This window comes from Ciona robusta, chromosome 11 (genome assembly GCF_009617815.1).
Source record: "Ciona robusta chromosome 11, ASM961781v2".
In the NCBI taxonomy this organism is placed as follows: domain Eukaryota; kingdom Metazoa; phylum Chordata; class Ascidiacea; order Phlebobranchia; family Cionidae; genus Ciona; species Ciona robusta.
The window spans coordinates 6,047,090-6,075,061 of record NC_143245.1 but is presented as its reverse complement, the minus strand read 5'-3'; the positions used below and the strand labels follow the sequence as shown (position 1 = coordinate 6,075,061).

The 27,972-nt window shown below is 34.8% G+C and overlaps 1 protein-coding gene across 1 annotated transcript; it reads left to right on the top strand.

The window, feature by feature from the left end:
- Positions 1–369: 369 nt before the first annotated feature.
- Positions 370–26,106, top strand: LOC149728766 (stabilin-2-like). Its single transcript, XM_089887973.1, has 48 exons — positions 370–490; positions 734–837; positions 1,277–1,451; positions 1,787–1,945; positions 2,185–2,280; positions 2,395–2,583; positions 2,899–3,032; positions 3,269–3,421; positions 3,760–4,007; positions 4,333–4,612; positions 4,976–5,176; positions 5,585–5,749; positions 6,076–6,282; positions 6,599–6,729; positions 6,994–7,148; positions 7,701–7,881; positions 8,501–8,658; positions 9,182–9,377; positions 9,712–9,883; positions 10,360–10,489; positions 10,753–10,856; positions 11,331–11,507; positions 11,766–11,896; positions 12,427–12,556; positions 12,730–12,819; positions 13,232–13,366; positions 13,711–13,900; positions 14,113–14,268; positions 14,476–14,683; positions 15,007–15,227; positions 15,785–15,892; positions 16,505–16,656; positions 17,293–17,426; positions 18,124–18,295; positions 18,503–18,657; positions 19,012–19,092; positions 19,512–19,635; positions 20,084–20,239; positions 20,676–20,814; positions 21,016–21,136; positions 21,577–21,694; positions 22,156–22,378; positions 22,805–23,068; positions 23,379–23,458; positions 23,787–23,916; positions 24,293–24,508; positions 24,932–25,185; positions 25,461–26,106. Exons 1-48 carry the CDS (start codon positions 406–408, stop codon positions 25,677–25,679), a joined length of 7,707 nt encoding a protein of 2,568 aa, XP_089744099.1. The 5' UTR covers positions 370–405; the 3' UTR covers positions 25,680–26,106.
- The last annotated feature ends 1,866 nt before the right edge of the window (positions 26,107–27,972 follow it).

The window sequence follows — 27,972 nt, the reverse complement described above, 5'->3', positions numbered from 1 at the left end:
TAAACTGTATCCTCACGACTACCATAGACCGTTGTTAATTGTTTAAAACACGATTAGGATATTTAAATATTTTGTGCTCAAAGTGTCCCATCTTCTCCCACCCCACTATATTTTTCAAATATTCTGATCGTGCTTTAAAAATTAGCAACAGTGCATGGGAGTCGTGTGGTTAGGTTTTATATTTATTGGTTATAAAGGTCTTTAGAAGTTCTTTGTTTACTACCAGATTAAGACGACAAAAATGGAACTTTAAAAATTCCATCTTACCCTATCCTACTATATAACCTGCAAAGAAAAGGTTTAGGATTCTATTAGTGCAGTTTCACTTATATGGAAATTGAGCTAACTGAATTTATTTTTATATTACAGGCAAAGAGAATCAAAGTTTTTACATTTATTTAGATTATGAATCGAAAATCGCAAAGTTTTCTTAACACTCATGCGTTTTATTGCACCTTGATTTTAGTTGTTTTATTTATTTTCTTTACAGGTACGTAACTATGTTTTATATTTATTTTAATCTTATCCATTTAAATAACAAAGCTTAATATAAAAAGTGTTTACATGTTTATAAACCTCGTCTAAAATTGGCTGCGGTAAATATTAAAGCTACTTCGTACATTTCATCTTGAGGTATCGCCAAGATTAATATTGCATAATGTAAATGCTATTTTCTTTCTGTTCCCTGGAAAGGTACACCGCTATTTCCATTTCACGTATATTGTATTTGCAGCATTAGAAATATCAGCGCAGCAAAGCAGTAACGCTGGGCGATGCGACCATCGTGCAGTCGAATCAATCAAAACAGAATGCCAAAGCTGCCGTCGCAACAGGCGGGTATGCTTAATTAACTTGTTCTGTAAAAATTATATAAAAAAATATTAGTATTTTGTTAGCGCACGTATTATACTATACGAAGCAATCGGATATTATTTTAGTGTGAGATCAATTGGTTTTAAGGGTTCTTGTTTGCAGTTCTAGTTTTTGTTCCTCGTTTACTAACGATAAAATTTTCGTTAATCATATATTTCTATGAATATATTTTGGCGCAATTTTTAAAAATAGTATTTAGTTTTAAAATGTTGTCCATTTCAACGTCGGTACATTTAATACATTCGAATGAGACAACACACGCTACACAGTCAAGAGAAATATACAAAATAAAATAACTAATCATTTAGGATGTCTAACGTTCTCTACATTGTATGCAAAACAAGCGACTGTTCTTCTTGGCGTTAGAGACATATTTTAATGCTTGTTTCTGCATAATTTTCAGCAAAAATGTCCCACCGGCTTTACCAAACGCACGAGAGGACAAGGCATAAGACGCTGTAGGTATCGTTTAAAAGGAAGACGCCGCGGCAGGCCAGTTAAAGGTTGCTACCATCAGTGCATGAAAACAACGACCATACGAGAATGCTGTACAAACTACTGGGGCCCCGATTGTGAAAGTTAGTATACTATTGCTAAACTGCTTTAACTTAGTTAAATGTTGCAAGTGTTGGATAGGTCTAATACAGCCAAGTAGCAATACCACTAACTGGTAGGAACTAAGAATAGGAGTACTACTTGTTCTGAGACTGCCATTTTTTTCTTCACATTTATATGTAGATTTAATTGTTTTTGTTTGATCATATTCATAGGTTAAAGAAGTATAGACTTTAATAGGTTTTGCTATGATAAGCATATTTACATTAGTGCCGTTTTTTGTTATTTGTATAATATGGATTATAATGATTATATATATACATATTTTTACTATAAAATTAAACAAACATACCACCAGAATGCCCTGTGGACCGAGTCAACCACGTTTGTGGAAATAGAGGAACTTGTTCTGAGGGAATTAATGGCAATGGAACATGCAGTTGCAGAGGACAAGTTGGAGGCTCTGCTTGTGAACTGTGTAATGCACCTAACCAATATGGAGCCAGTTGTGAACATGGTGAAAATATGTTTAGTTTGAACTGTTTATTAGTAGTGGTAAACCTAGGTAAAGATAAAAGGGAAAACTGTTTAGACTCACATAAAAAACAACCATAAAATGTAAGTTAGCTATAGTTTTATGCTGGTTAAAAATCTGTTCAATATAGAAATATCATCACTTGCACATAGATTTTTGTGTTTTCTGTTAGAAATTTACCACTTTGTGATTTTGCATAGTTTAACACATGCTGCTCACAGAATGTGCATGTGTGCACGGAAAATGTGACAGTGGGGTTGACAGGTCAGGAATCTGCTCTTGTGAAAGTGGATTTGGTGGAGCAAGGTGTAGCATTGGTGAGTATGTTCTTAAATTCTTTACCTTTAGACTTTCATCTTGGTTTTAGATAGCAAAACTCAATTTTATACTTTGCCCTTGTGAAATACAACTATTGTTTCTCTCGATTTCAGTTCTGGCAGAATGTGCAAGTTTAAATTGCCATGTCAACTCAAGATGTTTAAACTCAACTGGTAGTTTGGCTTGCTACTGTAACTCTGGATATCAAGGCAATGGAACTGTGTGTGAGGAAATTAATCCATGTCAAGATACTGGCTCTAACTTGTGTCATGCCAATGCTTCATGTATTCATAGTGGACCAGGTGAGCTGCATGTATCAATGGTTTTACTGTACTTTACATTTTTTAAAACTTTTCTATGTTAGCTGGTGTAATGGGCTTACATCCCAGGTGTCCAGGCATATCATACAGTAGGGTTTAACCATATAACATAGACTCTATATTATATTGAGTTCATCCGAACCTGGAGGTCTCTTTGTAAGTTGCATACATCCCAGGTGTATTTGTTTTGAGTTTTAAATTTAAATGCAATTGTGCACTTTATTGTGTCCTGTCTGTTAAATTTTAGATGCTTTATTAATTTGGTCCAAAGCTAATATTTTATTTGTTTAACACCAGCCTCATATACTTGTCAATGCAAGACCGGCTTCACTGGTGATGGTCAGGTTTGTGGAGCAATTGACCCATGTCAAACCAATGCAGGAAACTGTCCGATTAAATCAACAGTCTGTGTTTATACAGGTCCTGGTCAGGTAAACATTATTTCAAGGTACTTTCCATACATTAAGAGGTCAAAAGTTTGGTACAAACTTTTAAACAACACAATTGGGGGTGTCGTTGTTGGTAACTTGTAAGTTAACACAAGGTGAATAAAACAATACACTAGTGTTATAATGACTGTCGTTTCCTGGCAATGCAAGAATAAAGCAAGTTACATTCATTCATTCATTCCCATTCAAGTAATTCTGATCTTCTTTATTTCTCACAGTCAACATGCAACTGTAAAGATGGGTATGTAAACAAAACAGAGAGTGGATGTTCACTGATGAACATCTGTGGTCAAAATTCCACTACGACCTGCGACCCTCGTGCCAACTGCACAACTGTGGATGAGGATGGTGTCATAGATATAAGATGCAAGGTAAAACTTAAATCAGTTATAATGGCTTAAAAAAACTTAAATCAGTTATAATAGAGAGACTATCGATGCCATTTAGGCATTTTTGTTTAAAAGCACCAGATCAGGGTAAAAATTTAATTTTTCAGTGACTTTGATTGAGTGTCTTTTAACTGTTTTTTTTAAAGTGCAAACTGAGGCTGATATTACTTTTTTGTCATTACCATTGCCGTATACCATTAATTGTATGGAACCAATGCATTGTGGCGCATTAACACATACAACTTACACATTACAAATGCGGAACTTTTCTTTTTAATTTCTATAAAAAAAACAACAACACACACCTTTTTATCCTACAGTGCCCAATCCAAATGTATGGCCGAGACAAAATGTGTTACACTGACGTTATGTCTGAGATGCTGAACGCAAATGAAACTGGACCCTTTAAAAACCAACTCAACTTTGCTATAAACATGTTCACTGCAACGTACAATCGTGAAATATCTGTTGGGGAGATGCCAGTCACAGTTTTTGCCCCAACTGATGCGGCATTTGGCTCGGGCATGGGTGTTCCAAATTCTTCGCTTATATGGAAAGCAGGGGCAAGGTATTGTTAAATTTGATAGTTGTATAAAACGTTGTTCCAAGTATTTACTATTGCTTGCATACTATTTTTTTTAATAAAATTCAACCAAATATGGTTAATTTTTATGGTATCCTGGATTTAGCAGCCACATTTTTATCTGACACTTTTAGTAGCTTTTACCTATAGTGTGTTTTAAAGAGTGTTGATTTGTTACTAATTTTCTTTTCCTTGATTTTAAACTTAACTTCAATACTGTATTTCACAAAATAAATATAACTTGTGTTATATTGTAGATAAAAGTCATTTTTTTATGCGCTTTACAAATTGATTTTTTGTAATGTTTCAGAACTCACATCGTGCCTGGAACTGTTGTGGTTGACTTTACATTGCAAAGTGCCAACACCATGTACCCTGTGCTTGGTTATAATGCATCAATCAGGGCACTTAGACCAACAGGGGTTGACCCATCGGCAGATGATGATGATGCTGGAAATTACGCAATTCTCAGCTTTGCGAACATGCTAACCAATGGAAACATACTAGTGTCTCCTCGTTGGGCCTCCAATGGAGTCTTCTACATCACTGATACATATTTCAGCTTAGAAGATGCTGTTTCATTCCCAATGGTAAGTTTGTTTTATAACTTTAGCACAGTGAGATAAAACTAAGTAAAAATTTAAACAAGAAAAAACAACAATAAAACTCCTCTCCACAAAGTTACATTCGTGGTAAGGGTAACTCGTAGGCGGGCCTGAGGTGTATGAAACATAACATTTGTGTTATTACAACTGTCGCTTTTCGTGAGGATAAAACTTAGTAAAGTAAAGTTTTATCTCAACTTAATAAACGCATTCATTACCGTTTATTATATCAGATAAACTGCTAAAAGTTTATTAACATTATGGCTGGCAGCAGAAGTAACAAAATATCGTTTTTATGTACTAATCAAAAATCTTGTCGGAAGAGGTTAATTCAAGTTTCCTTTCCAGAACTTTGACAACCCGCCTGCTTCAGTGTGGGATGCAGTTTCATCCAATCCAGTTACCTCAACGTTCTATTCACTGCTCAAGAAAAGTCGGGCAACAAAAGAATTCTTAAGAACAGGAGATCAAGCTACAGTGTTTGTTCCTACTGATGAAGCTTTTGATTCAATGCAGCCTGATGCGTTGAAGCTGCTGAACAGTCCAGCTGTGAGTTTAAATTCATTTCATTCGTATTTGTGCAAATCATTTTTTAATTGTAAGAAGTAAAATGCATAGTAATTAGAGCAAAACATGGATTTTCTGCTTGTTTATCTAATTTCACAGACAAGTTACCAAACTAAAACCCAAATAAAACTGGGTTCAAGACTCATTGTTTCTACCGCTGTGGGCATTTGTGACCTTGAGTAAGACACACAACGGGAATTGCTCTAACTTAGTGGTCACAAATAGGTTGTCAAAATCTAAAAATTGTCAACCATACAGACAATTACCAACAGAATTACATGCACTTGTAGGCATAAGGTGTATTACACAGAACATCAGTGTTATAACCACTGTCATTGTGGGCTAGAATAAAGCAAGTTACACACACATAATACTCAACTTTTAACACAGGGTTCCAGCAAATTGGACTTGATTCTTCTTTACCATTGTGTGGACCCAGTGATTAAACCAATATCTCTTGTAGCCACTGAGCTACTGCACACACCATCTGGAAATCTGGCTGTCAATGTTTCTCAATCAAATGGCATTGTGTATATTGGGTTACAAAAAGCAAAGGTTAGTTGTAACATCATTTTTTGTATAGCCTTTTTTATTTATCCATTCGAAAAGAGTAGCAAATGTCATTTTTTTAAAGAAAAAAAAGAAGGGAATAGCAAAACAACAGTTGTTAAAATAGGCTATGAGTAAAGAGTGTGGAAAAGAGTGTCATTAACCACATTTGTAACTTTGTGGAAAATTATTTCTTGAAATTTTTGGCTTGTTTGTATCTTATTTATGGCTGACAATTTGTACAACTCATATAGTATTCATACACCACTACAACAATACTAAACCCTAAAATTGCCATCAAAATTTTACTAAAAATACACATTCCAATTTAGGTTGTTCTCTCGGGCATTCCAATCAATGGCGGAAGTAATATTTACCTCATTGATAAAGTGTTGATACCTTCTGATGTCCAACCATTGGTGGGAAATCTATGCACAAGAGTTGATGAAGTGGAAGTAAAAGGGATTTGTGGGGATTGTGATAATATGAACACGTTGTGCCCGCCAGATTCTATACTAGTTCGGAGCAACAATGCTAAGGTATTTGGATTAATTTCAGGCGGTTGATTTATATTAATAGGTCTTTACATGGGGTCAACTATAGAGTTATGTTCATCCAATAAAGTTGTTTTTTAATAGACAACATTGCTGAAGAGTTGTTAGGCAAAACTGTTAAAGTTTATTACTGTTTTAAGTTAAATAACATAGAAAAATGCTTGTCTGAAAAAATTTAGAACTAATTTTAAGCAAATTTTTTAAAGCTGCTGGCACTTTTTTGAAATTACTATATAAAAGATAAGATAGTTTGATACCTGCATTTCAGTTGATAAAAAAAATATTTTTTTCTTGTTACCAGCAACGGTGTATGTACAACGCAATTAACGAGGCTGGTTCAGTTGGCCAAAGATTGGGATGTGTACCACAGTGCAGAACTAACCGGACCACAAGTGTATGCTGTGATGGTTTCTATGGACCAACTTGTAACAGGCAAGCATATACTGTTTTTTTAAGTTAAAAAATGACTCCGCTGAAATCAATGATTCCGCTAAAAAGCCTGAATTGGCTTTCCGTGTCACCAGTTTATTTTCACGTATTATAATCTCTTTGGTGGTTGTACATAAGATAAGTAAACATTTTTTGGAAAGTGAAAGTAGTACGCAGGCCTGAATTTCGTGATTATAAATAAACAACCCAAAATTTTCTAAAAGTGTCACATCTTCCGTTATCCTACCATAAATACATTCTTCACAGTTGTCCAGGCCCCCACAACAATCCATGTAATAACAAAGGTATTTGTGAGGAGGGAATGAGTGGAACCGGTCAATGTATTTGTAACAGAGGTCACACAGGAACGGACTGCTCCACCTGTTCAAACTCTTATAATTATGGACCTGATTGCTATTTAAGTGAGTTCATAATATTCAGTGCTTGTTTGTGGTATATTTTTGACAAAAATTGATTTTGAGTTTTTAATTATGACAGTATTTGTGAAAAAATATAAACATGATATAACTTGACTCTAAAAAACAGAATAGAAACTAAGTTGACTTATTTTGTATTAAGTTATAATGGAGTATATATCAAATACAATTTTTCTTAAGAAAAGTAGCTTTAAATCTTTGTATTGAATAATTAAGCTGCTATAATAAGCTAGTTAACTTTAATAATTTTATTTTTTGTCTCTTTGATTACGGTAACGAATATTAAAAAACGAAAAGCCAGGATATAGCAATAAAATAACAGTTTTTAGAACACTGGTACCGTTAAAAACATTTTTAGATATGTTTGGAATTAAATTGTCTTCGCTACACCTAGCAGACAAATAACAAGCCATTTATTTTTAATTATTTCTTAAAGTTAAACTACTAATGGAAACAAAAGTGTGCGTTAACAAAGTAATATTCTGAATATTGCATTCATTTCTTGCTGTTATTTGAAACATATCTTTATTCCTTCAGATTGCACTTGTTTGTATGGAACATGCAACAACAGGGTTGACAGCAGAGGAATATGTGTGCATGGTTCTTGCCATGATAACTGGGCTGGCGAAAATTGTGACCAGCCGATCTCACAATGTAGAGACCAAAACTTTTTCTGTCATCAGCATGCTAAGTGTGTGGAGATTTCTGGGGTGGAAAGGTGAGTTGTCATACCACACAAGGATGTATAAGTTGTGTAGGTCCAAGTGTTATGATAATAGAGTAGGATGGGGAAGATGGGACTGGGACACCTTTAACTCTACTTTTTGTCGTCCCATTTGGTAGTTAACAAAGAAAAATTAAATTTTTATAAAACGTATCCTCACGACTTCCATAGACCCTTGTTAATTGTTTAAAACACGATCCGGATATTTGGATATTATGTGCTAAAGGTGTCCCATCTTTCCCACCCTACTATATAACAAAAAAATCTAAAAACATAAATTTTGCATTTTGTAAAGGTTGCAATCATTTATTCAAGTGTTTTAAAAACAATATTTTATTGTGCTGTATTATGATAAGAATCTTGTAAAAGATTAAATTTTTTGAAGTTAAAACACCAGGGAACAACTTTTTTATGTGTTTTGATAGGTTTCGTTAGAATTTTAAACTATTTTGTTACCTTTGGTGGTAGAGCAGTGAATCAAATTTAACACAAAATGACCCGATCAACAATTTTATTTTCGTTATGTTATGTAATTTTATCAGCATAATTGGTTTAAAAAAATTACAGCACCAACTTTTTATACCATTTTCACCAAAGCCTATATTATCTACAGTTGTGCATGTGATCCCGGGTATACTGGGGATGGAAGGGACTGTGTTGAATTCAACCCCTGTACCGATACCTATGATGGTGGTGGATGCGATATTAATGCAGATTGTTTATATCTTGGCCGAGGAAATACTTCATGCCAATGCAAGCCATTCTATAGAGGTAAGAACATTGCACAAACATTTTCTCCAACCCATATGTCACTAATGGGTTGTCTAAACTCCAAATTATAGCCATAACAAGCACAAATTATTTACAAAGTTACAAATGTACTTACTCGTGATCACACAAGAATAAAGCTGCGAAATGCACATGAATACATAATTTCACTAGACTAGGCTAAATGCAGCACTAAAGTATTGTATGGAATGTATGTTTGGCTTGTAGGTACTTGGTAATTAAATATACAGATTTACAGATCAAAATCTATATGTTGTATGAAATCAAACCTACATACTTTAGCACTGTCTTTTTTATAAAAATCTTTTCATAAAATATAATATTTTTTGAAATCAAACAATATGCCTTACCACCATTTTTAACTCCTAGTTTATGATTGAAATAGTGCTTAGTATTTATTTCAGGAAATTACAAATAACTTTTTGCTACATAAATTTAAACTGAAACACAATCAATTTTTTTTTTAAATATAAACTGAAACTCTCAATTTTTTTTGGTACGACAGGAAATGGTAGAACATGCCATGCGGTCAACTTGTGCACCGATGGCACCGCTGGCTGCAGTGTGCACGCAGTCTGTATCTTCACTGGACCAGGCACCAGTGACTGTCAGTGCAATGCTGGTTACCGTGGCAACGGTTTATTGTGTCAAGAGATCAACAACTGCATTGAAAATAATGGTGGTTGCCATGCACAAGCCACGTAAGTCGTTTTTTCAGTTAAATTTAAATTTATCTGTTGAAATGTGTTTTAAATGCATGCACAGCATTGTTAACTGCTAAAAATCTGAGGCAGGGAACTTTTACTTCAATATAAGGTTACTTCTGCTACTAGACCTAATGTAAATACTTTTTTTAGCAGCTGGTCCGGTTAAACACTAGTTTTTAATATTGGATGAGCTGCTAAAAATACATATCTCTTTGGCCATAAAAGTTATAAGATAAAAGCTGCTTTCAGTTGGTATTATACAACCATAAAAGTACAGGTATTTTACCAAATGGGTAATTAACTTTTTCTTACAAATCTATTTTCACAGTTGTACGTCCACTGGTCCTGGTACAAATGACTGTGCTTGCAATAATGGATATTCTGGTAATGGTTACCAATGTGTTGGTTCATTACTTTTCGAAATTTCCCAACACCCAGAGTTAAATGTGATCTCTATCTGGACTCGAAATAACAAAGCTGTGCGCGATTTTTTTAATTCGGTAAGGAAAGTTATACATTGTGTGTTTGTTTAATGAATAATGAAAGGAAAACTTTGTGAAGAGTGGGCCAAGAACTTTAGAAAACTAGCAAAAACTTTTGAAACAATATTCAATTTCCAAATGGCCTGTGACTTCTAAAAATAATCCAAAAAAGCTGTTCTAGACGACAAGACATGTATCATGTACATATATGCCCTAAATTTTGGTATTGCAATGTTATTTTGCTTTATTCGTTATTTAAAATTACTTTAACCCAGTGGTCTTGTTTAAATTATAAGTGATACATAAAAAGTCTCCCAAAAAATATTTACCCACAAAGTAACATACATGGTAACTCGTAAGGCCTAAGGTGTATGAACACCTGTGTCATAACGACTGTTGTTTTCCGGCATTTAAAATAACCATACATTTACGAGTCTTAAAATACAATGTAGCTTTTTAACCCAAAAACGAGCTAACCAGTTTAATCCACCTAGATCCGGTATAACACCATCACAGCATTTCTACCACGAGACGATGTATGGACAGAATTGTCATTAGAGGATTTTAGATATTGGAACCAACCAAGTCACTTGCTTTATTTGTTGCAACATCACCTTGTTAAAGGTAACATAAACAAATAGATGTTACTTTACTGGAGTAAAACATCGATAAAAAGTGTCTTTTAAAAAAAACATCAATTTGCAAAAAAGTTTTGTCCAATAATTTTGTTTTTTACGTATTTCAATTTTTTTAATATTACTTTATAAAAAAAATATATTTTTAATAACAATGAATTCTTAAAATCTTAAAAATGCAATTTATTTTAACTTAACTTTAAATAATTTTACTATATGTAGTTTTTTGTTTAACTTGTAATTTTGTTCCAGGCACAGTCACAACTCATGATTTACGAACAGAAACAAGCCTTAAAACATTCTTACCAACTTCTTCTATCTATGTTACTAATGTAACTTATACAAGAAATATCAAGGTAGGATAATTATTGTCTGTAGGGTGTAACGGTCACGCCTTTTATCTAAAACATTATTTCTTTTTTGTCAATGAGCGTGTTTTAATAGACGTTGTATTACCGTTACTACCAGTCTTTTCTCTTTTGTAAACTCTCCCGTTCTTTGTTATCGTGACCTAAGAGACGAAATAAATTTTATTCATTCATTTATAATGAGTTACATTAAATTAATCCTGAGAGTATGGCCTATGTTATACCAAGAGTCATATAGTTTTTAACCCTAGATTCTCAAATTGTTTAGCGCAGTTACACTCTTGGGTTTTTTGACTCTGGTATTTGAACCAAATTTATTAAAATGTGTGCAATTTTTGAAGTTTTTTTCAAGTTTAGGATTTTTAAAAATTGATATGTCTTTATGATTTAAAAAAAAAACTTCTGCCTGTAGTTATATACTAGACAGTTAGTAAAAAGGTATAAAACACATGTTTTTAACAGAACCAAGGGACAAATCAAACTTACATAGAGCGAATACCAGCTCTTGGAAGAAATGCAGCGAAAATTGTGACCGCTGATTTAAAAACATTCAATGGATTACTTCATATTATTGATGCAGCTCTACTGCCACCAAGGGACGTAGTCATGGACTATCCACTGATACAGGATATCACACAAGTAATTACCATTTAAACCTGTTTTTTATTTATTTAAGTAGTAGATTTTACGCTTTACAACTGAAATGATAAAATCTGTAGTCTGTAAACAAAGGAATAAATGAATGTAACTCATTTATCCTTGTGCCGGTGTAACAACAGCTGTTTATTATGAGAGTCCTGTTTTATACAACTCGCGCCTGCTTATAAGTTATCATGTGTGTAATTTTGTAGGTGATTAATTTTTAAATTTACACTTTAAAATATTCCATTCGTACAGAATTCCACTGGTACACCACTTGCGCCTTACAGTTTATTTCTATCAATGCTACAAAGTGTTGGAGTTATTTCGGACATCGTTTCATCTGGGCAACTCTACACAATATTTGCTGTGTCTAACGATATATTCGAGTAAGTTTCATGTTCATTTCTATCTGTTTCACATTTCAAACATTCACACTTATAGGTGAATTTATATTTTGGCATTGGTAAATGTTGTGTTATCTTTTATGGCACAAATAGTTTGACCTATGTTTATAAAAAGTAGCCATTTTTAAGTTTTACTATGGTGGCTGCTGGTAAGATATTCCATCAGTTACAACTTAAGTTATAACATAACATTGAGCATGTAGTATAATATGAGTGTCAGGTGTACAAAAATGACTAAAACCAGGGCACAAGTATAACTTAGAATATAATGATGGCTAGCCATGAACAAATGAATGTAAATTATTTACCCATACTTAGTTTTTAAATGAGCCTTTTTTACACTTTGTAGAAATGTAACTTATTTACCTTTGCGTTTTAATATTTGCCATGTTTTACCTTAACAGTAGACATATGTTAATGGCTGAACCATAAGTGTGTGGTGTACATAAAGCCTCCCAAACTAAGACAGTATAGACATAAACATATTTCACTAAATAAAATGCCTTCCCTAGCCCTTCTCTCATTCCTGACAATATGAAAAACGTGACATTACGTTACCATGTTGTATTGGGTAAAATGGTCCGAACACATGAAGTGATCAGTGGTCAACACCTAACCACTTTGGCCGGAAGTGGATATCAGGTAAGAAATTTGACCAAACACTTTTTCATGGTTTGTGTAACTGGATAAGCTAACTAAAGCAGCGTGCATGGTAAAGTCTTTTAAGTATAAATGCAGTTAAAAGCAAGCATGTTTAGTGTATTTTATTCTTTTTCTAACTTTTGAACGCAACATATTTATTTTTGTTGTCGCAGGTTACCCTGGTAAAACAACATGGGGAAGTTCTCGCAAACAGGCAGGAGATATTATCACCTGATATTAGAACATCCAAAGGCATATTGCAGGTAAAACTTGACCCATGATTCCACACCATTGCTTGTATGTTGCATGTGCACCAGTACTAAATAATCTCAAAATAATTGTAAAGCGAAAAAATGTGTTCTTCTAGAAGAAACTTTTATTGAGGTGTACCCTCATTGGCCCCACATGTGCCGTTTAATTCTACTTGGTTGAGGGCCTACGTCCTTCGCATGCTAAGAGACTTTAGGTTTCGGCCAGAGTTTTCTCTATTACCTAGACTCTTAGATTGTTATTACTGACCACTGTTCACTAGGTTAGAGCCAATCAGTATTGGCGAGCATTGAACCCGGTATCCTTTGGTTACAATAAAAATGCCCAACCACTGAGCCATGGTATTGTACTCCAGCTGTATTTCTTAAAACATAACAACATTATATTATTATCTTTCTAAAACAGGGTTTGCGGTTTAACCCTCTGACACCTGTAAACAACATGTGTAACAAGGAGTCTTACACTATCATTAAAACTCGGTGCACAGAATGTGTTTCACTTCGTTGCCCTGGTGGTTCGAAGCCAACTGCTCGCCACACTGTAAGTACCATGGTTTTTAACTAGCAGTATAGTGTATGGAGCTCTTTGGTATGAGAAAAAAGAAAGACAGTAGCCATGATAATTACATACCAGTGCAAATGTTTTAAAAATCAATTGTTTGCATTATCAATGTATTCTTGTAATTTATTCAATTCTCGCAACCCTATTACAACTGAAATAAAGTAACTTATGCTTAGTTTCTTGATCATGGGCACAAAAGTGCACAATAGTGGCAGCATCGAGCTTTGATCCCAGTATCCTCTAGTTCAGATCTTAGCACTTCACCCACTGTGATACAGCACTAACATAGAAAAATATATATGAATTAAAAATAACTTTTTCAGTGGATTTGCCGCAATACAGACCCAAGCACTGTATTCCATGGCGCGATGTGCCGACTTGTCTGCTTAACCAAGCTCATTACCCGGTCCTGTTGTGCCGGCTTCTTTGGCCCAGAGTGTGAGCCATGTCCTGGGGGCATCAACAATGTTTGCTTTGGTCGTGGAAGCTGCTCTGATGGAATGAAAGGGAATGGTAGGCAATTGTACTAGTGATCATACTGCTGCATTTAATTGAATGAATGAATGTAACTTACTTTATTCTTGCGTGGCCGAAAATGACTGTTGTTATAACACGGACGTTCATACAACTGTTAAAAATCTATGCACATATGGGCACTGCCAGTTCTGACCCCTGTTTATGATTATGTTTTAAAAAACAAACAAAAATAAAACAAAACTTCACAGGTACATGTGCCTGCAATCGCACAAACTATGCCGGTCCTGCATGTGACGAATGCGCACCTGGCTACTTTGGTTTAGACTGCACATCTCAGTGCCAGTGTGTCAATGGAAATTGTACTGATGGGAAAAGAGGCAAAGGAACTTGTATCTGCAATACTGGTGAGTTTAAATAGGTACAGACTACTCTACAATGCTATTGCATGCTCTATTTAAAAAATATGTTTTAGCACCCTTGTTATAAACTTAAAATGACTTTACCCTGCTATTAGGTGTGTATAAAAACAAGCATAGCCAAGTTGTATTGCATTTGCTGCACCAAATCAACTGTTTGATGCTCTGAGTTTGTTACAAAGTTTCTTCTCATAGGTTGGACAGGGGTACGCTGCGACCAACGAATTAATTATAGCGACGGATGCAATGGCACGTGTCACTCGGCCTCTGTGTGCACAATGAGCGTGTTTGGCGTACCAAGCTGTGTTTGTGTGTCTGGGTACAAACAAACTCCAGTGGGCTGTTCCACTATTGACGTGTGCAAATCAAAATCTGTCAAGTGTCATCCTTATGCAGCGTGTGTGTAAGTATGCTGTTATATACCTCTATTAAAATGAATGAGAGAATGTAACCTGCTTTATCCTATTGTGGCCGAAATTGATACCACAGGTGTTCTGTCTCAAATTTTTTATGTGTTTTTTTTCAGTATAGCTGACAATTTAGACAACCCAGTAGTGTCCACTAAGTGTCTTGCCCAAGGACGCATATGTCCACAATGGTAGCACCGGCGAGCCTTGCACCCATAACTAATGTGTTAGAGACAAAAGCTAATTATCTGTGCATTTTAAATGGTTTGGCCTCTATCGTGAACGGTAAACTAACTGTTCTCTTTTTTTATAACTTCAGGTACACAGGTCCTGGGCTGCATAAGTGCCAGTGTAAACCTGGTTATGAAGGAGATGGGACTTACTGTGCTGAGATTAATCCTTGCATACAGACGAACTTTTCGCGATGTGGTTCCAATGCAGCCTGCCATCATACAGGACCTAACCAATACAATTGTATCTGCAGTGACGGGTATTCTGGAGATGGAAAAACTTGTGAAGAGATTGACCTATGCAAAAATGGTGAGGTTTGGGAAAAAATTGAAAAATGACCTTTTTTTATTTTATCATGGTAACGAAGGTGAAAGTAGTATACAAAATGAAAAGATGGAAAGTACTGGTGAAATGAACGTCGTTATATACATACATGTATAAAAGAATGAACAAAACTTATTTGTTCTGTAGGGGAATGACACAGCTCCCTTGTTTTATTTTACAACGTAGCATGAAATATATTAACAGCCTTATAGATCAGTTGTAACGAAAGCGTAACAGGCAAAAAAGCTTAATAAGTTGTATAATAAAAGACATATTTCACCTAAATGTCATCTTCAGTCTATTTGAATAGGAGACTGGCAGTCTCATTTAGGCGCTTTATATATCGTTTATTGTATAAATGGTTTAACTTGATTTGTCTGTTAAGTTTTTGTAACACCAGATCCTTACTGTATTTCTTTACACAAGAATCACCCAACTCTGTTAGCACCAGATCAAGATCAGTTTCACGGAATTTATTACAGCCTTAAGTACACACTATAATGTAAATTGTGTGAACAATAAACAATTTTGTTTTGTTTCAGCAAATGGAGGATGCCATATATTTGCTGATTGTAAAATGTTTGCACCTGGTATGAGGGATTGTACTTGTCAGGATTCTTTTGTTGGGGATGGTATTGATAACTGCACAGGTATTTTTTACATGGGTACAAACTAATTCATCTGTGATATATGCTCATAAATCATACTGTTTATATAAGTTAATATGCGCTAAAGTCTTTTAGCATTAATGTGTCACAATTTCTCAAACTTTCAAATATGTTTAGAAAGTTCATGACATTTTGCAAAGTTGACAATAGCTCATTTACTGACAAAACACAAAGACATTTTTTGATAATTGTAAATATAATTAAACACTAAAAAAACATATTTTATTTAGAGACTAAAGGTGCTATTTAAGCTTAATAAATATCTCTTATATTATTTAATTTGGTAGACTTAATTTTTGTCTGATATCCATTTCATGGCACCAGATACTAAAATATTTTAAAGTATTATGTCCGCACCGTGGCAAAGTGGTTAGCCTGTCTGCCTGTGAGTGTAACCTAAAGGTAATGGGTTCAAGGCTGGTCGGTGCTTTCCTGTGTGGGCGTATGTGTCTTTGGGCAAGACAATTAAGGGCAATTGCTCCAACCCAGTGGTGACTAATGTCCAAATTATCAGTCATACATAAAAAAAATGAAAAAACTTCTCCTAAAAAACAATCACCTACTAAGCTGCTTTCTGCATTTACTTTTTTTCAGGCTCTGTCTTTTTTGAAATGACGCAACCCAAGTTTAGTTGGAATACCTTCCAAACGTTAGTGTTTGACCCATCATCAGGTGGTCCTATCAATGTATTTCTCCCAAGTACAAAAGTAAGGACCAGTTCAACAGACATCAGTGCGTATAACTTGGTAAGTAAATTGCTCCAACCCAGTGGTCACTAATAGGTTGTCCAGCCATACATAAAGAAAAATATCCAAAAAATATTCACTCACAAAGTAACATACATGGTAACTTGTAAGCTGGCACGAGGTGTATGAAACAGAACACCCGTGTTATAAAGACTGCCGTTTTCCGGCTATGCGAGGATAACATTCAACTTGGTTATGAATGGGATCAGCACTAATTTATATTTAAAGACATTTTATCTTTGTGTGGCATGTGGTTTCGAACAATAAACCTTCAGTGGATTTCTGCCCACAATGTGGCAGCATCGAGCATTGAACCAAGTATCACTTGGCTAAAAATGCCGATGTAAACACTCAGCCATAATGCTAAACACTTGTATAGTGATACCATTTTCTCTAAATTACTGGCTTGGAGTATTCTTGTTCCAAATTAAAAAACATCCTATGATGTAAATAAACACTTAATCACATTCTTATGAGATCTGTGTAATTCTCAATATAGGATAAATCAATTACAGTGTAAAACTGTATGCCAAACGTAAGGGTTGCCCAAAAACCTTATTTTTATGTGTATGAAGACTAAAAAGTTTTTGCGAACCAAAATTTATAATATATCGCAACTTTTTCACTTTCTAACAGTTTGATTTTGCGGTCGGTTGTGAATGGATACCCATAGCTCGTCTGCGAACACTGACAAGCATACGAGCATTGTCAGGGAAATTCATAAATGTTACAACCTCCAATGGTGCCGTTCTGCTAAACGGAAACATTGGGTAAGTTTGAGTTGTAACATTTTTCCATTTAATGCGTTTAAGTTTTGAGGTTTTTGTTGACACTTGTGTACTGCCAGTTGTCTAATTTTTTTTATTGTTTTTTTGACATGGTGTAGTATTGGTTCAGAATTTCACTTGTATCTGGCGCCTTAGTATTGTGGTTAGAACACTTAGATCTTAAACTCAATCCGAACATATTGGATCCAATACTTAATGCTGCCATTATTATGCTTATGTGTCCTTTGGCAAGAGACTTTCCTTTTTCCAACCCATTAACCTGTAATAATATGTTCTAACTGTCCGCTATATAAAAAACAAATACCAACCAAGTTACATGCATGGTAACTGTCGTACAGGTACGAGGTGTGTAAAACCATACTTAAATCAGCCATACTAAAAAAATAAAAACAATTCAAAAAAAGTTCACCAACAAAGTAACAAACACGGTTACTCGTAAGCTGGCACGGGGTGTATGAACAGTTGAACACCCGCGTGATAACGACTGTCCTTTTCCGGCCACGTTAGGATAAACTAAGTTACATTCATATGTTTTTGACTCATTAACCTGTAATAATTTTACATACATGGTTGAACAGGCACGAGTTGTGTGAAACAGAACACCTGTGTTATAACTTCTAAAATTGCCATGTTTATACAAAGATAAATGACTTTTATTCACATACACATTTATACTCAGTGTGGAATCGGTTACTGAATGTTCGGATGGGATAATATTTGAAACAACTGGTTTTCTCTTTCCTAACAACACTAAACACCAGGGCGGTTTAGTGAGCCGAATAAATAGCACCAGCCTACCTCAGATGTATAAAGAAGTCTTCTTGCAGTATGGACTTAACAAATCTGTTCAGGTAAGCATATATTCCTTCTTTTTTTAAAAGTTTTTTGGGTACTACAAGCAATCATATATATTACAAAAAAAATAAAAAAACACCATAAATATTTACCTTTAAAATTACATACTTGTTGACTCGCAAGAAGACACCAGGTGTATGAAACAATCCAATTATTTTATTTATGACAATTGCCATTGTAAATATTTTTTATTTGTTCTTCAGCTTTTAGAAACAACTGGTCTTTTGACCGAACTCACACAAGACGTCCACGAACAATGGACTTTATTTTTACCAAGTGATGCAGCTTTCCTTAAACTTTCAAACCACAGAATGAAACAACTTAGTGTCAATGGACAAGTAGCTCAAGAATATATCAAGTAAATTTAAATCTAACATTAATCTGCATTACACCTACACAGGTTTTCTTGAAAACCTGTTCTTGCATGATATATTCAACAAACTGTGAAACCTAGTAAATGTTATGTTGTGTAGGTAGTTAATAGAAAACAAATACTGAAATTCAGGTCTAGGTTTTATTTTACCGCCTCTTAGACGAATTGTTTAAAAATGTTGTACTCCATTACTGGTTATTCTGTTAAAAAATCCATTTTTAGCACGGAATCACATATTTTACAGATCCCCTGCTAATTAGACCGACCCCGTGCTCAGTAGATTTTTTTTTGCTTTACATGTTACTTTATTAGAATATTTATTCCTTTGTTTTTTTTAAGGTATCACATGGTAAGAAAGAGCCTACTTACTCCAAACGAAGCTGTGCAAGGTATAGAACTTGCTACAATGCAAGGCTCACTGTAAGTCACCAATTTTTTAGGTGTTACCAATTTATTTCACTATTTCACTACATTTAAATACTAGTTGCAAACTTAAATATGAAACTTTTTAACAATATGAACTGGGCACCATGGCAAAGGGCATAGGGTGTCTGCCTCTAACCCAGAGGTAATGGGTTCATGGCTCGTCACTGCTATCACTGTAGGCGCCAAGTAACAAACATAGTAACTCGTAAGCTGGCACGAGGTGTATGAATACCCGTGTTATAACGACTGTTCTTTTTTATTTTTTTACATCAACTGTAAAAATCTCACATCTTTGTCTTTTATGCTTTTCCCTATCTGTCTGCCAATCTATATTCCTTATTATACACATGCTTACTGTCAAGCTATGTTATGCTGTATCACATATTACTCACAAATGATGTTTTTTTACTCAGTTTACGGACTAGTTGTTCTGCTGGTAAAATTGGTGAAATTATAATTAACGAACAAGCAACTGTGACGTCATATAACTTCAATATGAACCTCAATGTCCCAGTATCTCTCTATATAATTGACACGGTAAGTCAGTTTTCTGTTGACAATAATTTTAAACAGAACGCAAAATTTTTGCAAATTTTTTTTTTAGGTTTATCCTGAGTTAAGTGTGCACCATTGAAAACATTTTTTTAGTTTAAAAACAGACACTTGATGGCAATTGCTCCAACCCAGTTGCATCTTATAAGTTGTCAAAATTGTCGGCCATACAATACAAAATCACAAAAAATAATAACAAACAAGCTACATACGATAGTAAGCGGCCACAAGTTGTATGAAAGAGAACACCCGTGTTTTAATGACTGTTATTGCCTCATCACAAATGAATAAGTTAATCCGATTTATTTAATAAAACATATGTACACACTTGTAAGCGGCCACAAGGTCTATGAATCAGAACACCTGTGTTTTAACAACTGTCATTGCCCCACCAAGGATAATAAGTTAAACTGAATTATTTAATACAAAATAGGTTCTTGAACCCCCTTCAATTGGTGGCCACTGCGGCGAAGCGGTGAACCAAACAATATTTGGAACGTCATCGTTATGTTTTCTAAGAGGATCCATTACTTGTCCGACAGGAATGACCAAAGTTAAACAAATATCTACAGAATGCTCTGCAAATAAGGTTTGTTTACTTATGGGAAATATTTTTTAGTTGAAATTATATGCATTAATCCTTTTTAGTTGAAATTAGATACATAAATTTTTTTTTACTTGAAATTATATACAGAAATCTTATTTTTAGTTGAAATTACATACAGAAATCTTTTTTTTGGTTGAAATACTATACATCATTTTTTTTAGTTGAAATTATATACATAAATTATTTTTTTAGTTGAAATTATATACATAAATTATTTTTTTAGTTGAAATTATATGCATAAATCTTTTTTTTAGTTGAAATTGTATACAGAAACCTTGTTTAGTTGATTTTCTAACCCCCATGCTCATTGTCATGCTTAAATTTATTAAAATATAAATTTTTGATTTAATTTTTCTTTATTACCATAATTTTTTTTAAAGATTCTTTTACCTGACATTTTTTGTTACTTTTTTTTCAGGCTCTGCAGCCTTTCAGCAAATTCCACACAGGCATGAAAACACTTTCTCTACCATGCTGCGTTGCAGTATGTTCGTTTTACAATGTCACCAGAAGATGCTGTGATGGCCACTATGGCAATGACTGTCACCCATGTCCAGGTACAAGAAATATTAAAATATATATATATATATATATATATATATATATATATATATGAATAAATGTGGCTTTTTTTGTTTTTGCCTGGCCTGAAAACGACAATCGCTGTAACACGGGTGTTCTGTCTTATACACCTAGTGTCGACTTAGCATTTACACTCTACTGTATATATAATTTTTTTCTACTTTTTTACTTTCTAGGTGGTGCTGGCAACGCATGCAGTAAGAATGGTGTCTGTGATGCTGGTATTAACGGAACGGGGAAATGTACGTGTAACTCTGGTTTCCGTGGTTATGCATGTGAGTTGTGTGACTCTGGAAGGTATGTTAAAGTGAAAACACTTAATGATATAGGTGTAGCGACCACGCTTATTTTCTTCCAATTAATTGTTAACATATTTTTAACAGTAAGCGTGTTTTAACAATGGTTGTTTTCTCGCTATATCCTTTCTTTTAGTTTAAAATATTTTTAAATCTTCAATACTGGATTTGTAGAGAAAAAAAAGTTATTGTTATAATATTATTATTACATATTAGTTCTTAGTGGGCATAAGGTGTATGAAACAGAACACCTGTGTTATAGTTACCCGCGCGCGCGGAAAGTTTACAATTTTTTCTTTAAAAATAAAGTGTTAATTACTATTGTTGCTATGCTATCATATATCTTGTGTTAAGTAAATGTTTAAAATAACAGACATCTGACAAGTTCTTGATGAAACAGCTCAAATGTAAAAATAACTAACACTTTTGTTCAATCCACAGATATGGTAAGGATTGCCTCCCGTGTGAATGTTTGGAAAATGGAATTTGCTCCGAAACTATGAATGGAGACGGTTCTTGTACTTGTTATGCAGGTTTCACTGGTGTACTGTGCGACAAGGTAACTTTTTTTCAGTTTTATTTATAAAAAAGAAACGCTGCTATAATTACTGTTAATAGCTCTGTAGTTTGGTAAAAACTAAAACCAGGATTTATAACTTCATGACTGAAAGTGCCCAAGCCTAAGCACTTTCAGATCATGGCTTAATTCAACACATGCTTTTCAATTTTTGAAAACACCACTATTATAGAGCATATATTATGCTGTTTGTAACTTTGTTGATTATTATTTTTGGTGGATTCCTCATTTGGGTTGCCCCAATGACACATACGCTTACCCCTCCAATTGTAATTGCAGCGAGTCCCCAACCCATAACCTCTAAAGTAGAGGCAGGCGTGCCAACCAATATGCCAAGTGGCCATACTGTCTGCTTGTTTGAGTTGTTTACAGTGTAGGACCACTGACCAATTTTTTTAAATTTTTTAAATATTTTTTTAACGAAATTTATGTTCTCACCCCAGAGAACAGTTCACCCCACGAACTGCAACAACACATGCGTAGAGAACGCTGTTTGTATTGAGGGACCCGAATGCATGTGCAACCCCGGGTACCTAGGGGTGGGGGATGACAGCTGTGAACTCCCGGACCTTTGTAGTAACCCCGAAAACGGGGGCTGCTCACCCCACGCAACTTGTACCCAGAATCTCCAGAAAGTGAAATGTTCCTGCAACTTTCCATATATAGGTATTTTTCTATTCTATTCTGTCCTATGTTGGTAATGTCACGTAGTGTAGCTTGTACTAGGGTTCAGGACAGGATTGGCCCATTACCCCAACACCTTGGGTGCTACTGCATAAAAAGTGCTTATATATATATAGAAAGTTGTGGTACGATTATGGTGCAACAAAATACGTAACAGACAAAAATTGTAGCAAATTGTATAATATAAGAGATATCTATTTCGCCTAAATGACATCAGCTGTCTCTTCAAAAAAAACAATTGTTTATTGCAGAGAAATTTATAGGGTTAAAATAATATTTATTGTTTTTAAAATACCCATAAAAAAGGTAAAAATTTTGTTTGAAAATGTAAAACAGTTTTTTTGTTAAACCTTAATAAAAAACAATCTTTTACTAAATTCAAATTCAACTGGTATTAACTTCTCATAGGTGACGGTTATGTGTGCGAGGGGTATGACCCGTGCAATGACCCTTCGAGGCCCTCGTGCCATTTATACGCGCAGTGCGTATACATTGGGCCCAACATAACACGCTGCCGATGCTTTGAGGGCTTCACCGGCGACGGCGTGAACTCGTGTAAGCCCAATGCCCGCGCTAAGAGATGCGAGATCGAAAATGGCGGCTGCTCGGAGCGTGCCTACTGTACCATGGTGAATAACTTGGTGAACTGTTCATGTCAGGACGAATTTGTCGGTAAGTTATGTCGTGCTACTATTGAAGGCATATGTGTCCTTACCAACCATTGCTCTAACACAGTGGTCACTAATGGATTGTCTGAATTGTCAGCCATATAATATATAAACATAACGCAAGATACCCAAAAGTTACATACACTGTACAAGATGTATTATAAAGTAAGGGAACCTTGTGTTAAAACTTGACAGATAGCATGAGGTGTATGAATAAGCCATGTGAGTCTTGTGTATATGAATGCATCCATAGTATAACAGTGCGCATTAGGTGTATGCATGCAAAATCATACATTGTTCTTATTTTCACACAGGTGATGGTTATATGTGTAACAGTAACATTTATGATGTCATCAATCAAGGTGAAAACCAAATGACCAAGTATTATCAATCTGTAAGTTCAATACCATTTGTAATATATTAAATCCCTTATTCCATAAGAGTTTAATGTGTAAAAATAGAATCTGTGCAGATTTAGCTCAAAACTTTCACAACATTTTTGGATTGAATTTTAATTTGTTGCTGTATTTTTAACTTATTTTCTGATTTGAGAGAAAAGCACAAAGTTATATGTGTAGTAACTCTTCCAGAAAGTTATATGTGTACTGTGTAGTCATTTTTAAGCAGGCATGAGGTGTATGAAACAGAACACCCGTGTTATAACGTCTGTATTGCCATGCTACAAGAGGATAAATAAACAAGCTACATTCTTTTCCCTTCAGGTTTTGCGTTCACTTACAATGTTGCTAAGACTGAAACGAGCTTCTAATCTCACTTTATTTGCACCTCTGGATAGCTTTGTAGGACTAAGGAGATTTCAAAAGAAAACTCTTAGTAGATACCTCGTCTCAGGTATGTATTGTTGCATGCCACAACCAAGAGATTTTCGAAAGGTTGTGACCCCCATTTAATGAAAATTGACAATTTTTTTTAAAACCTTAATTTTTTATTTTTTTGAATGCGCCTCTGATTGTGCCATGCCTGAGTGGTTAGGAGCTTGTATCATAACTAAAGGATACTAGGTTCAATGCTTGACACTGCTACCGATTCTGATTAGCATATGCGTCCTTGTACCCAAGACACCTTTACATTGCTCCAACCCAGTGGTCACTAATAGCCTGTCCAAAAAAAAAGGTTCATAAAAGTGAACACTTTTGTTATAATGACTGTCGTTTCCTGCTATACATTGACAGACAAGTTACATTCATTCATTTACCTATATTTTCAGGTCATGTCTACACAATGGCTGACTTGCGTCAAATGAAAACCATTGTGGTTGATTCGCGAAATGCTTATCCCGTACAGACAGCTGACGATGGTTCTATTTATATCAACCGAGTTAAAATTGTTCCAATTGACATTCCCGCCACCAATGGTATCATACACCCCATTGAAGGGGCAATATCTTCTAAAATTGCTCCCATAAAGTTTTCCACAAGCCCCAGTAAGTTTTTCCAATTAGTATCAAACTACCATCTGTGAATAGTACTGCGCACATAATGCTGTTATTCTTCCTTTACATAATCAATGTTTTGTTTTTTTAGGGTAATTTGAGTATTTCTTTAAAATTTTAGTCTAGTTTTAACACATTCATTTTTTAGTAAATATACCTATCTAAATTTTGAACACATAGGTTGTTACGAATAACAAGTATTTAAGTTAACTATCCTTTTTTCCATGCATTACTGTTATTCTCATTAACGTCTGTAGCCTCAATTAACAACGGTCTATAGTGGGGATAAGGTTTAATAACTCTTTGAATGTTCTTTGTTCACTAACAAATGGGACAAGAAAATAGAATGAAAAAGTGTGTCCCGTATTCCCCACCCTACTATAGATAGTATATTTTTAAATTCCTTTTCCCTAGAAACAGCTACAAAGCCTCGCACTAAAACTACAAAACCAGGCCAGAAACAAACGACTACTACTGCCCCATCTAACACCAACAACACTGTTATGTCAACCACGCCAAAAATAAAAAGTCCTTCGCCCCACGCAGCCTCCTCAGGGCAAGGTGTTAAAGTTGGCACAGCAGTTGGTATTGTGGCATTGCTGCTCATTATAGTTTCGGTGTTGTATTGGAAACGAAGGAGTTCTAGATTCATGTTTAGACCTCTTTCTGTAAGTTGATATTGGAGTATTCTCTTTTTTGTTCGTGCTTCCGTTTTGGCGTATGTGTTCTTGGGCAAGACACCCCAACCCAGTGGTTACTAATGGGTTGTATAAAAGTCACCTATATATAAATCTAAAAAATAAAAAAACAATCATCCACAAAGTAACATGGTAGTAACTCTTAAGCGGACACGAGGTGTATGAAACAGTACACCTGTGTTATATAAATGCGCTATCTATTTATTGCGTTTTAGCTTTTTGCATACACATCCCAAACTTTGCAGGAACGATCGAATTTAACCGCCCGTTCAGACGAGGTGAGTGAAGATTTTCCTGAAGCTGCGGGTCTCTCAAACCCAGCATACGATTCAACTGCGTTCAGTGAAACTTACAGCTCCGAACCCGGGGACGTCATGGTCACAAAGTTCGCCAGTTCCGGTCCGCTAGATGGCAACGAAGAGCTAAGCGCTTTGATCGATTTCGGTGAAACATCGGGCAAGTAGAAATTCCGAAAAAGTCAAATTACAAAACAGTGTCAAAATTATGTCGTTAAACTTTTATACGTTTTTAACCTTGTACTTTTTAGCAGAGCTTTCTGCTAGAAAATGGGTTCATTTTTACAAAATTCTGCTTGTTTGTTCAAGTAAAAATTCTATATTTGTCGAAAAAGCTTTAAAAAGAATGCAATTGCTCTCATTTTATAAAACTTCTGTATATTTTGGGCTTTTGTTTGTCCCACTAATCCTCATATAGCGCTATACACACCTCATTTTATCTCGCCTTATCATCGTACTTGCTATTATAACTCTCCAAATACACAATGTATCTTCTGTTTAAAAACATAGAAACGTCATTCTCTGTAACTCCGTGCCATTTCGCTATTGAAACTACCATTGTAAAAGTGCAATACAAAAGTACTGCCAAATTTGACTGAAAAATTAGTAAATTAACATTTCGGTTAAAGGTTCTTTGTTTACTACCAAATATGACGAGAAGATAGAATGAAAATGTGTCCCATCTTCCCCACCCTATACTACATTTGACCATTTTTATCTGTTCCAGTTGTTTTAACATTGACAGTTGGTTTTATGTTCACTTATCTCAACATATACCGAAGTCTAGACTAAGAAGATAAAGGAGACAATGCTTGGGAATTTCACTCTGGGGGATAATTTCGGTAAGTGCTGTTATAGGCTATTTTTTTGCGATACTAATGTAATTGTGGTTTCGTGTACGTAGCGCATTCGTTTGTTTTCTTTGCGTTTGTATGGCAAGCAAAAACGTATAAATATTGCAATAATTCTGTTCACTATGGGTTATCAAAAATCCGCTTAATGATCGTGAAACTACAAGAACAAATCCTAAACTTTGTACCTATCAATCAAAAACATAGAAAATAATAAATTGCTATCACGCCGTTTACGAGTTACCACGTATGTAACTTTGTAGGTAAATATTCTCTGTGTTTTTTTAATGTATGACTGACAAATTAGACAACGCTAATATATGTAACCACTTTATCATCATGATTGTACAAAATCCTCACCATAGCTACGCTATAGGTTACGTCATCAGCATGACAAAGAGTTTCCGGAATTAGTTGTGAACTCTGAGAGTCATTCAGTAATGCAGTGATTAAGCACGAAGCAATCTATTTGCAGAACTAGTTGTCGGAAAATGTGTTGCAGTTAATACAGTACCAATTGGCTTATAACGATATATACTGTCCTGCACGGCAGAGGTTCATAAGAAAAAAATAAAACTTTAAACTGTTTTGAAGTGTATGAGTTAGCCACCATTAGCTCTATATTTAAGAGTTGTTTAGATTTTATAAGACTAAGAAGTCTTATATTGCTAACAGAAAACGCTGAAAGGAACAGCCAAATTTAAAAGTTACACCACAGTATCTGTAGGTATAGGCACGTCTATAGGCAAGTGTCTTATATTAAAAATGCAACAATGTAGGTATATAGAAAACATAGACTGATACATAGTCACTCCCTTTTTTAAACAAATACCAACCTGTTTCGATTAAGGTGGCAACGAAATTCTATAAAACGCACCCATAAACGCCTATAAAGCGTAAGAGTTTAATCTGATTTATAAAGCGGGATGTCTGCGTAACCAGTATGTATTTTCTATATTTGCTAACACTCTATAAATCTCTATATTTTAAATTTGACTTCTTATACCAGTTTTTGGAGACAGGTAACTTAATTTTGGTTTAAAGTTCTTTACAACTTTACTTTAAGAATACAACAATATGTTTTATGACTCCACGTATTAGATTTATGCAAAGCTTTTGTTATACATGGCAACAACGTTAGCAAACACATCTGGATTATTAGGACCAGTGAGTAGCCATGTGAACTCAAGTGATAATCACACTCAAAATCAAGGTGATGCAATACATTGATCTTATTTTATATGCACAAGCTGTTTTATTTTACATAGAATAATGCTCTAATCGAAAATTATCATATAGTAGGGTGGGGGAAGATAGGGCACCTTTTCTTTCTATTTTTCCATCACATATGGTAGCAAACAAAGAACATTCAAAGAATTATAAACCTTATCCTCACGACTCCCATAGACTGTTATTAATTGTTTGAAACACGATCAGTACATTTGGATATAATGTGCTAATGGTGTCCCATCTTCCCCCTCAGCACTATATTGCGGATGTGTCGTATTTAACGTTCTGTCACCAACTCAAATATGACTCACTACGTTAAAGGGCATCATGGGACAACGGGTTCAGGTCTCACCAATAGAGAGATACTTCTATTATCATTT

What these genes read in the sequence shown, in the direction of transcription:
- LOC149728766 (XM_089887973.1), top strand. Translation starts at nt 406, where the DNA reads ATGAATCGAAAATCGCAAAGTTTTCTTAACACTCATGCGTTTTATTGC. An exon ending in TGATGGAATGAAAGGGAATG is followed by an intron (nt 13,901 to 14,112) that starts GTAGGCAATTGT and finishes AAAACTTCACAG; the next exon opens with GTACATGTGCCTGCAATCGC. An exon ending in CATCCTTATGCAGCGTGTGT is followed by an intron (nt 14,684 to 15,006) that starts GTAAGTATGCTG and finishes TTATAACTTCAG; the next exon opens with GTACACAGGTCCTGGGCTGC.